Consider the following 12291-nt stretch of genomic DNA (forward strand, 5'->3'; position numbering starts at 1 on the left):
GTTACCTGCAACATCCCGACTGTCCATCTTGAGGTCCTCAATCCCACAGTGCACCGCGCCCCACCTAGGGACGGGCGGGGATGTCTGTGTGTGCGTGGAGAGGCTGAGAAGGGGGAGGGAAAGGTGGGGGGGGGGGGGGGGGGGGAGGCTGTTATACTGCGCACAGCCTACTGGGACGTGTAGTCCATGCCTCTAGGACCCCTCGCGGGGGTCACTATAAAAGAATTCTTAAAGCGGTGGGCTCACTCTGACCTTAGGACTGTTTCTGACTCGTCCTCTATGGGGCGAACAACTTTGCTCCGAAAGCCACCCTTTATTGACCGCGCTTTCATCACGCGGCAGCCTACAACTCCCATGAGGAGTCGCGCGCGCGAGGGAGTTAGGGGGAGATGCTCACGAACGCCTCATCAAGTTATCACGAGAGCCGCCGCGGCTTCCGTCCGGCGCCCCCTCCCCCAACCTAGTTCGGCGGCCGGTTGTTGTTGTGCGGCCCAAGATGGCGGCTCAGGCGGCCCAAGCGGCCCAGGCCGAGGCCTCGGAGTCGTGGTACCTGGCGCTGCTGGGCTTTGCCGAGCACTTCCGCACGTCCAGCCCGCCCAAGATCCGACTCTGCGTGCACTGCCTCCAGGCCGTGTTTCCCTTCAAGCCTCCGCAGCGCATCGAGGCCCGCACGCACCTGCAGCTGGGCTCCGTGCTCTACCACCACACCAAGAACAGCGAGCTGGCCCGCAGCCACCTCGAGAAGGCGGTGAGGAAAGGCCCTGGGATCGCGGCGCGGCGGGCGAAGAGGGGCCGCCGCCGAGCCCCCAGCGCCCAGGGCCCCAGAGCTAGGCCAAGCCTGGGGGGTGGGAGCGGGGGGCGGGAGGAAAGGCCGGGACTGAGGTGACAGGTAGGAGGTAGCTCGTGGCGGAGGTGACAAGAGGAGGACCCCCACCCCCGGGCCGAAGTGACAGGAGGCAGAGAGGTCGGGCTGAGCTGACACCAGGGAAGAGCCTGGGCTGAGGCGACATAAGGAGGAGAGCTCAGGCTGAGGTGACAGGAGAGGGAACCCCTAGACTGAGATGACAAAGGGGAGGACCTCTGTCTGGGCTGCGGTGACAGAAAGAAGGGACCCCCATGCTGAGAGGAGCAGGAGGGAGGCAGAATGGGGTGTCAGGAAAAGACGGACCAGAATGAGGATAGGATCGAGAGAAACTGGGGCAGGAGGCAGGCAGGGAGATCAGAGAGGAGGTGACAGGAGGGGCAGAGGCTGAATTGGAAGTGATGGGGGGTAACAGGGTGGCTGGAGAAGGAAGGCTTGGGAGGGAGGCAGTGACTTTTCAAATGGCCATCCTAGTTCCAAGTGTTGATTCCACTTTTTAACTTAGTATTTTTTCTTTCCTTCTTGCTTTGACAGTCACAGTCCTAGTCTTGAAAAGTAGCAGGTACAGTCGTCATTGCCTTATGTTTAGTAATATCGTAGTTGTAAAGTTGTTTCGAACCACAGTAACACTGTACAGAATCAGAGTAGACAGTTTACCCCCAGACTGGTTACTTAGATTTTACTTGCTACTGTACTAAATCCTGACTTGGTACTGTATGCAGAATAAAGATACTCGTTTAATACTGGTTAAGCAAAGAAAGATTTTTGTGTGTGTAAGATTTTGTTTGGTTTTAGGTAATAATAACTTATATTTACATAGCACGTAGGTGATTTACAAAGGACCTTCCTCACCCCAGCCCTGTGGGGAAGATGGTATAGTTAATTGTCTCATTTTACAGATTTGTAAACTGAGGGTCAAAGAATTGAAATAGCCTGTTCATATAAGTGATTTAGCTGAGATGATAACTTGGGTTCCTTTATTTCTACTATACCTCCGGGCTGCAGGTGGTGGTAATAAATAGATCCTCTTTCAAGAGAAAGCCAGACATTTCTGGAAAACATTATTCTTATAATGACATTGATGGTCACTAGGCAGCTTGGTACACAGGAAAGAGCGCTGACTCAGGAATGAGAGGACCTGAGTTGAAACCTTGCCTCTTAGGCTTACTAGCTGTGTGATTTGGAGCAAATTGCTTAACCTCACTGGGCCTCAGTTTCCTCATCTGTAGAAAGAGGGGGTTGGATTAAATGACTTCTGAGGCCTTTTCCAGCTCTAATCTATATAATTTTAAGTGTTAACTACAAGCAATGAATGTTTCTGGTTGGTGATTGGTAGTACTTTGCCACAAACTATATCCAATTCGAATGTAATGTAATCATAGTTTATATTAATAAAGGGCTTTAATAATAGTAACTGACATCAAGTATTTCATGATTTGCAAAGTATCTGCATGACATTGGGCAAGTTATTTTGAATTATATGGCCCCTGAGTTCAAAACAGCTTTTCTTCTATTATCCTAAGAAATCTGTGAGAACCATTCTCCCTCTACTGATTACCCTTATGTATATGTATTTTGTGTATCCTCCCACCTCCCCCAAGTAGAATATGAGATCTTAGAGGTGAGGGATCATTTTTTTTTGTCTGTATTGACAGTGCCTAGCACAATTCCTTGCACATTGAGTTTAGAAGGGTCCAAGGCATTGTGGTAGGTGCTGGGGATACAAAAATATCCCCTTCCCTCAAGGACCTTATATTCTACTAATGCATAGATAGATGAGGAATTACAAAATATATACAGACTTAGACAAAGTAAGTTCAAGGAGAGAGCACTAAATATAGTCTAACCCAATATATTTGCGAAGATGAGAAAAAGGAATCAATTTTTAATTTAATAATCTTGCTGCAGTCCACGTGAGAAGAACATATCTGTTTTCATGGTAGAGAATAAGTCAGTTTTTAAAAATATCTTCCTACTACACTTCAGAAAATAGACCAGATTCCGGAGTACTTGTTTAGTTACATTCTGTATTTCCTTGAATTTTGAATGGATTTTGTTCATACATCTCCAATGGTGGTAACTGTAACTGCAGCTTATGAATAAGCTGCTCAAAAGTAGGTGTTCTATCCACCTAGTAGGTGCTTAATAAATGTTACTTGAGTTGAGGTGTGGTGCCAGTGATGAGAAAATGAGAGCTGAAGTATCTGCTTAATATCAGTAAGTATCAGAGGCAGTTAATGAGCAAGGTAAGCCATTCAATAATAATAATAAGTAATAAGCCATTCAAATGCTTGAGAGTATCAATTATGTCCTGTCTTCATCTTAGCTTCTTCAGGCTGAACATCCGCCATTCTTTCAGCCAATCTTCATAGGATATAGATTCAAGGCCTGTCACCATCTTTATTACCCTTTTCTGGACTATCTCCAGCTTATTCCTAAACTGTGGCATCCAGAACTGTACACAATACTCCAGTCCAGATATGGTCTGACTAGAGCAGAGTACTGAGGGGCTATCACTTTCTTATTCTAGGTTCAGTATTCTATGCAGTGCACCATAGTGAGTTTTTTTCATGACACTTCTGTACCTATATCAATTCTTTTTTTAGTATCTCTGGTTATTATTTTCACTGTCTTTTGCTTTTACTGCTCAAATATCCCCATAAGTCTCCAAGAAGTCCCCATGAGCCTCCCCATAAGTCATTTTGTTTTTTATATAATTTTTCCCTGTCATTTGTTTATATTGATATTTTCCATCTGCTTAATCAAGTTGGCCATGTTTAAGTTATGTTGAAGGAATTTCAATAGTTGAGTTTCAGAACTTCTAAAAATCCTTATGGGGAGAGGGAGAAATTTGTTACATGTTGTGGGGTACTTGTCAAAACAGTCCTGAGTGCTTTCTTCCTCCCTTGGTCACTTTCTTGAAGTTGAAACTGTGGTAGTGGTGTATCACACAAGTGTAGTATAATGCTTCTAAACCAATTCTAGATTTAAAACTACCTAACCTAATTCTAGATTTAAAACTTGGCTAACACCTGTATCTACCTAATTGTTGGCTTATTTCCCAGCTTTCTACGGATCCCAAAGCAAATACATTTCATAAGAGGAGACATACCTCATGGCTTTTTTTGGTATAGTTTCGTTACTTGTTATTTTGACAGTTAGTTGGCAGTGTTATCCAAATTCCTAGCATTATATGGTGTTTCTGGGTAAATATTTCATGAATTTAATGTGTGCTTTATTATTCACAAGTTACTTGGTGATTTAAATGTAAACTATTATTGCTGATTCAGCGTGTGTGTGTGTGTGTGTGTGTGTGTGTGTGTGTGTGTGTGTGTGTGTGTAACAAAACAAAAGCATTTATATCACTATATGTGCCAGATGGCACAGGACTGCCAAGCATGGCTTGCCCACATCAGAAAAGGTGCTGTGTTCTATGAGCAAAACAGAATTGAAACAGCTCAAAGGAAACGCATTATGAGCAAATTTAGAGAATCCACTCCAAATGTTCAATGTACTCGATTTATGGTAGAGCATTCCGAGCTCACATTGATCTGATCAGCCACAATTAGACCCAATGAAACTTAACTCTAGCATACAGGTGTCATTTTGGTCCTCTTTGAGAAGGAAGGAAAACAACCAACCATAATAAAACATAGAAGTATGTTTGAAAGAATGGCTCATTGTGGAATTTATATCAGAATACAAGAGTAGTTCAGTATTAGGAAAACAATGTAATCATATCAACTCAATTTACAGAATTAAGAGATTCTTAGTTAGAGAGGACCTCAGAGATCTAGTCCAACATGTATCTAAACCACAGTCTGCTCTACAGCATACACAACAAGCAGTCATCCAGCCCTTGTTTAAAGATTTCTGGTGACAGAGAACACGCTGTCTCCCATTCTGCTTTTTAGTAGCTGAACACCTCATACATCTCAAAAAGAGACTTGGAGCTCCACAGTTAACACATGGGATTCAAACCCAGCATCTCCTGTTTACTCGACAGGTGTTTTAACCAACTAAGCCTTTTGAGAGCTGCTCATCCACCTTTGGTTTCCACCTTCACCCAACTCTTACATCTGGCTCCAAGAGGCTGTAGCATATACAGCAGCTACACCTCAGTAAAAACATCTTGGTATTTGGATTAACCCAGGTTGAGAATAACTGACAGACCTCAGACCCACAGTTGAGCCACCCCAAGCATGTGAAGACTTCCACTGGTGGAAGAATCGGATGAGGGCAATTTGTTTCAATAGTCATGAAAATGGTTGGAGCAGGTGCTGTGGAGTGCTTAGAGCTTGGTCAGATATTGAAGATGCCAAGGCTATCCACTGCATGCTGGGCCTTCTCTAGTCATCCTGATTGTTGTCTTGACACTGGATTTCAGTGACTGGAAGAAAGAGTGAGGCTGATGACTTTGTGCAACTGTCTCACTTAAATCCAATCTAGGTGCAGGTCAAGATATCACCCTGCAATGTCATTGGTCCTCTTAAAAAACAAAGGATGAACAGCAAAACTTTCTTAGGAGATTTTTCCTTATGTGAGGCTTCAGTTTATCTTTTTATAGTTTTGTTGCCTGGGGACAGGCAAAACAAATCTAATTTCTCTTCCATCACAACCATTTAAATGCTTAAAGAGAGCTTTCATGTCTTCTCTTGAATGAGTACTTTCTAGTTCCTTCAAGTGTATCTTATATGACAAGAATTAAAGATCATTCAGCATTCCATTTGCCATCATCCATATTTAGCCCAGTTTACCAATGTTCTTCCTAAACTATAGCACTCAGAACTCAACAAAATACTTAGTAGGCAGTCTGACCAGGGTAGAGTACAGTGAGAATGTCATGTTCCTACTCTTGAACCCTGTACCTCTCTGAATTCAGCTTAAGATCACAGCTTTCCCAGTTGTACTATCACACTGTTGACTCATTAAGTTTATAGTCTACTAATACTTCAAGTGTTTTTCCAACAGTTATTCATCTATACTTTATCCATCTTATACTTGTGAAATTAAGTTTAACTTTAAACTTCAGTGCAAAACTTTACATTTATCCCTGCTAAAAATGTTGTGTTGTATGACTTGGCCCAATGTTCTACTTGTCAAGGTCTTTTTGAATACTGTCTTCCACTTTATTACCCATCCTTCTCAGCTTTGTGTCTTCTGTAAATCTGATGTTTATTGTCCATGCCTTTACCTAAATCAGTGATTCAAATGTTAAACCTCACAGGGCCAAAGATATGTAAATCCTTTGGGAATGCTACTGGAAATCACCTTAGAAGTAACATCAAATTATCAACTCTTTGGGTCCAGCTATACCAGTTCCAAATCCACCTAATTGTATTGTTGGCCAACTTATCTTCTGTCTCCAACTTTTCTACAAGGACACTCTGAGAAACTGTGTCGAATGCTTTGCTAAAATCTAGGTAAATTATACCTCTGATACTCCATGGTCTACCAATCTAGTAACTCTATCAGAATACCTATTTTTGATAAAGATATACTGATTATTTATAATCACTGCTTTCTTTTCTAGGTGTTCACTAACCATTTCCTTAATAAAATATTCTAAAATTTTCCTAAGAATCCAAATCAAACTCACCATTCTGTAATTTCTACTCTCACTCTTTTCTGAAATTAGAGCCATTTGCCTTCCTCCCATCATATTGTTCTTTGTGATATTTTAAAGGTCACCAACAGTGGCTTAGCCATCATACCAGCTGGAACTTCCAGGACCTAGAATGTAGTATGCCTGGGTCATATGACTTAAACATATCCAGGGCACCTAGGAGCTCTTGTATTGGCTCCCTACTCATTGTTGAATATCACCTCCTTAATGTGATTTTTGTTTTTTCCTTTCCAGTACAAAGATCATTCTTCTTGACAGAAAAAGCAAAAACAAAAATTATCATTAATTCTTAAGTCCAGTCAGCAGCCCTCGTTGAACTTCTTTTTCTTCAGGATAGCTAAATAAAAGAATCCATTTTGTTATCTTTACCTTTCCATGTTAGCTTCATTTCATTCTGAGCATTATCGCTCTTAACAATATTCTCTACTAGACTTTTGCTTTTAACCTTTGATATATGCTCTTGCCTCTGTCTTCTCTACCTGACTTCAGAAAGAAAAAAAATCTTAGTTGCTTGGTGAATTCCTTATATGTATCCAAATCATTCTTACCAACCTTTGTTAAGTCCACAACATTGCTGACCAGAAGCCTGTCATTCCTATGTTTTAAGCCATTGTTCAGATATTTATAACTCATTTTCATACAATCAACAAAGATTTATTATATGCTAAATATTGTGCTGGGAACAGAAAGACAAAGGTGAAACAGTACCTGGCCCTGAGGAGCTCACATTCTATCAGAAAGACAAAATATACGTAAATATATACAAGGTAAATTTTTAGAGAGGAGGGCATTAGCAGGTGGGAGAATGAAGAAAGGTTTCTGATGAAGATAGCATCATAGTAAGTACTCATCCCCTTACCGATACTGAAAATAACACTGTCCCTACCCACAAAGGGTTTACAGTTTACTTAAAGGTTAAGGCCCATACCATAGATAATCCTAATACGAGGTAATGTGATAAGGTCAGAGGAAGGAAAATTTGAAAAGGGAGAAAACACTTTCAGGCAGGAAGTTAAAGGAAGACTATGGCTTGAAGGCTAAGAAGAATTTTGAAAAATAGGTTGGGACTAGGTTATGTAATATTTTAAAAGCTAAACATAGGAATTTGTATTTTATCTTAGAGGCAATAGGAAGTCACTGAAGTTGATTAAGAGAAACGGTTAAATCTGGGCTTAAGGAAAATTACTTTGGTAGCAGTTTGTAGGATGACCTAGAGTGGAGAGACTTGAGGCAAGGAAACCTTTTAAGATGCTGTTGCAGTAATGTAGGCAAGAAGTGATAAGGTCCCAAACATCAGTTACCTGAAGTGGTAGCTCTGTGACTGTTGAAAAAGGGCTAGGATGTAAGAGATGTTGTAAGGGTTGAAACAGTAAGATTTGGCAGCTGACTAGCTATATGGGGTGAAGGGGCAGTGAGAAGTTCAGGATAATGCCAATGTTATGACCCTGAGAGACTTGAAAGATGGCAGTTCCTTTGACAAAATCAGAGAAGTTTAAAAGAGAGAAAGGCTTGAAATGGAAGGATAATTAATTTTGTTTTGGATATATTGACTTTGAAATGTTTCCAGGATATCCATTTTAAAATGTACAGTAAGCAATAGGTGGGACTGAAGCTCAGGAAACATGTTTATATATACATTATATTTTTACATACTTTTCGATATACGTGTGTGTTTGTATAAATAGATACAGATATATACATGTATGTATATGATAGTCATCTACATCAAGATAGATATGAGTATTCCCTTCATATTATTGTAAATGGTCTTCATTAGTTACTTTGTCTAAAAAATAATAATAATCTGGTGGCTGATTCTCTGCTTGGCCTTTCTTAGCTACACTGGTCCAATGAGGTATATCTGTCTATCTGTATATAGATATGTAATATATATGCGTGTATGCTCATTGCCTTGTAAATATCAATAAACATTGAAGTTTCTGCTGTATGCCAGGCATTGTGCTAGATCGTTGGTTAGTCATTTTTTCACTAGTGTGTCCAACTCTTCATGGCCCCTTTTGGGGGGTTTTCTTGGCAAAGATACTGGAGTAATTTGCCATTTCCTTCTTCAGCTCTTTGTACAGATGTGGAAACTGAGGCAAACAAAATTAAGTGATTTGCCCAGGGTCACACAGCCAAAAGTGTGTGAGGTCACATTTGAACTCAAGACCTTCTGACTCCAGGCCCAGCATGTTATCCACTGTGCCACCTACCTACCCCAAGCACTGGAAATACAAATTTAAAAAAAAGACAGTCCATACCTGAGGAGACAGAACTCAAAAAGAAGGTGAACATGTTGGGGAAAGGTACTCAACATAAGGACAAGATGGTGAAGTCAGAGAAGTTTCAAAGTAGTCCACCAGGTGAGAAATAAGGACCTGTTAACTATCCTTTTCAAATAGAACATGAGCTTAAGATCGCTTCATTTTTTTTGTTTTTGTATTTCTAGTACCTAACATGGTGTCAGACATAATACTGAGTACTTATTGACTGATTAATTGAACATTATGCTTTCTGGATTATGTTATCTATCCTAGCAATCTGTTCCTTTTCCCTGAGTTTTAAAAATTCAGTTTTGTTTGCATTTAACAACCTGTGCCTAAAACCTTTTTGGCATCCCTTTCTTCAACTTGAATATGTTCTTTATTTTTTCTTTCATAGATTCTTCTTGCTGTATTTCTATAGGAAACAGAACATCTTATAAATCTAAATTACTTATCTTACTGATAGTAAGAATCTACTATTTCTACATGGTTCTAGGCTGAAGATTCTTAATAAAGTGTCTTAATGCTGTACTTAAATCCATCATTCATGAGATGCACTCTTTTCTCAGCTTTAACAGTCTCAAGCTTCACTTGTTTTGATATACTTTATCCAGAGTTTACTTTCACCTGTAAATATAACTACCAGGAACATGACTACAGGCTTATAAAATAGTTCAAAAGAAAAAAGTTGCCTGAGTATATGGCAGTGGGTCAAAAGAACATGCAATTCATTCATGTTATTCATTGGAGAGCTACTTACTGTCTGAGTGAGGACCTAAGTCCTTATTTAGCATGGTGTAAAGGGCATTAGGCTTAGGCAGGAGTTTCAGATCCCATCACAGACACAATAGGTATGGGCAAGTCATTTAACCTCTGGTGAGCCTCAATTTTCTTATTTGTAAAATGGGAACATAATACTTGTTAAACTAAAATATAGGAGTGTTGGAGGATCAAATGAGATAAAATATGTATAGTAGCTTACAAATACTAGAGCATTGTATAAATAAATGCCAGGTATTACTAAACCTTATTAGCTCTGGATTTAGGTAATTATATTTTACATATGTGTTTGTGTGATATACCAACATATATGTTATATATTAATCAGAAGATTAGTGTTTATTCCCCAGTTCTGTCAACTGAGAGTTGTGTGACCTTCAATCTCCCTGAGTTCCACATCTATAAATGAAAGATTATGCAGATAATAACCTGCGTAGCTCCACTCACAAGGTGGTTGTAACAAATTAAATAATGTGCATAAAGCATTTTGTCATAAATATACATGATTACTGTTATTATCTGATTTCCCAGTTGACAGCATACAAAAGCAGGAAATTAAGGTACCAAGATAAGGAGACACCAGTAAGAAATGACAGCAGACGATGAAAACAGGGATAGAAAAACTACACAAAATAGACCTTCAGAAATCTTAAATGGCACCATTTAAGTGTATGGGCAGATATCCATATACTTTAACAGCTCTTAATAGCTTTACTAAATTTTTATAGCAAAATTCAGTCTTTGTTATTCCTAAAGATGACCTTAAGTCATGAAAAAAAGTTGTTATATTTCATATATGTATGAGGAGGCAGAGAATTATGAAATGTATTTTTTAAAGATTTTTTTTAGTCTTGTTTTTTGAAAGGGATGAGTTTCAGTTTTCTGGAAGCTTCACATATATGAAAGACTTCTTTATTCAGCAAGGATTGATAAATGAAATATTGCTATTATTTATTTTGATAGAGTCGTGATTTCATTGGCATGGGTACTCTCATAGTTTCTTCTCCAAGCCCTTCCATCAGTCTTTCATAGTGGATCTAACTCTTCTGCTAAAGGTCTTCTAATATCTTGGAAATATCAGTGTACCATTTGTTCTATCCATTCTTACTACATGAATAGCCTTTCTCTTTTTCTGCTTACTCATGTCTTTAATAAAATATCTTTTACCATGCTCTTATTTACTAGTCATTGCCTACAAAATGTAACCACTAATTATGCCTACTGTATCTCAGTTCTTTTTTGTATTATTTGTCATTTTTATTCTTCTGAGGTCCATGATCTTTAATTAAATAGAATCTTTAATTAAATAGAATTATTGGGAGAATATCAAAATTAGAATATAAAACTTTTACAGCAGAAATTAGCTTGGAATTGTTAAAATTTTCTCAAAGGCAGTCCAACCTGCTTTTGTGTTTATACTCAGTTCTGGACTTAATTATCATTATCTATAATAAAGGTTTTAAGAAACTGTCTTAGTGAACTCTCCATACAGATGTAATTCGTTGCCTGGCACATAGTAGACACTTAAATGTTTATTGGATTGGATTGGATTTATTCACTTTGTTTTTCCATTATAAATAGCCGGGCCATTCTCTAGATCATGGAATCAAAGAGTTAGAAAGGACCTCAGAAGCCATCTATTTCAATCCACACCTGAATAAGGTTCTCCAAAGTATAACAAATAAGTGGTCATCAAGCTTTTGCTTGAAGTCCTCCAATATAGAAGCACTTACTCCCTCATGAGGCATCCAGTTTCACCCTTGGTTAGCTCTAATTGTGTTCCTTACTTCAAGCTAGAATTTGCTTCTATAACTTACATGTTTGTAACTCTTGTAACATGAACTCTTGGTTCAGTCTAATAGGGCCAAGCAAAATAAATCTAACCTTTCATCCATTTAATTGCTCTTCCGTACTTGAAGATAGCTAGCTATCATGTCCCTTCCTGAGTTTATTTTTCTGCTGACTAAACATCTCCAGTTCCTTTGATTAATCCTCATATGGCAAACTGTCATAGCATTTTATGTAATCTTAATATTATGTACGGCAAATACTTTATTTTGCTCATCTGAGTCAAAAGCTTTTTTAAAAATTGATAAATAATAGGTACAGTGGGCTTTTATACTCTGTATTACAATCTCTCACTTGTATAACCATAAAGATATCTGCTATAGGAAAAGCAAAAATCTGCTTGTTTCTTTCTCACAAGGATGTGCTTGATGTAAATAGATACAGATCCATCTCTTTTTGAATAAAGGTGGATGTGTGATTATCAGAAATTGTCAGCAATCTTTGAAAAACCAGAGAGGCTGAGGTTCTGCAGGCCTGGAGATGGGCAAATGTGCCAGTTTCCGACAAGAACGAAAAGACAATAGAGTTTTCAAACTGCCGGTCAGTGAGTTTGACTTGAATTCCTGGGAACATTCTACAGAATATTACTTTTTTTAATGAGATGGGTTTTGTTTTTTCAATTTTAATTTAAAAGGTAATAAAAATTGAGTCTCCCTACCTTGCCCAGGCTAGAAGTACAATGCCTACTGACAAGCCTGAGCCCACCATTGATCATTCCCATATTGATGCCAGACTTACTGAGCACAGAACTAGCCAGTTTATACAATGCTCCAGTGTCACTGTCCTTTGGTAGTAGTGATCACAGATGTGTGCCACCTTACTTGGCAGTAAAGTTAAACTATAGGAACAGTTTGTAAGCATTTAGTTAGGGAAATGGTGTTTATTAAGATCTTATGTAGTTTCCTTGAGAA

The 12291-nt window shown here is 39.1% G+C and overlaps 2 protein-coding genes across 5 annotated transcripts in view; one reads left to right on the forward strand and one right to left on the reverse strand.

Moving 5' to 3' along the window:
• The window catches only part of SUGP1 (SURP and G-patch domain containing 1), a 44346-nt gene extending 44060 nt beyond the window's left edge, over positions 1 to 286 (reverse strand). The window contains exon 1 of one of the 3 annotated variants that reach the window (XM_072601112.1): positions 6 to 286. In XM_072601112.1, the coding sequence (XP_072457213.1) occupies positions 6 to 27 (22 nt within the window). In that variant the 5' untranslated portion in view covers positions 28 to 286. The remainder of the gene's footprint in view (positions 1 to 5) is intronic. The other 2 variants (XM_072601113.1, XM_072601111.1) reach the window with 2 other exon arrangements.
• Positions 287 to 417: 131 nt separating this feature from the next.
• Positions 418 to 12291, forward strand: part of MAU2 (MAU2 sister chromatid cohesion factor) — an 87640-nt gene continuing 75766 nt past the window's right edge. Inside the window, exon 1 of one of the 2 annotated variants that reach the window (XM_072601115.1) lies at positions 418 to 748. In XM_072601115.1, the coding sequence (XP_072457216.1) occupies positions 497 to 748 (252 nt within the window). In that variant the 5' untranslated portion in view covers positions 418 to 496. The remainder of the gene's footprint in view (positions 749 to 12291) is intronic. The other variant, XM_072601116.1, reaches the window with a different exon arrangement.

The sequence above is a fragment of the Notamacropus eugenii genome, chromosome 4, assembly GCF_028372415.1.
Source record: "Notamacropus eugenii isolate mMacEug1 chromosome 4, mMacEug1.pri_v2, whole genome shotgun sequence".
In the NCBI taxonomy this organism is placed as follows: Eukaryota; Metazoa; Chordata; class Mammalia; order Diprotodontia; family Macropodidae; genus Notamacropus; species Notamacropus eugenii.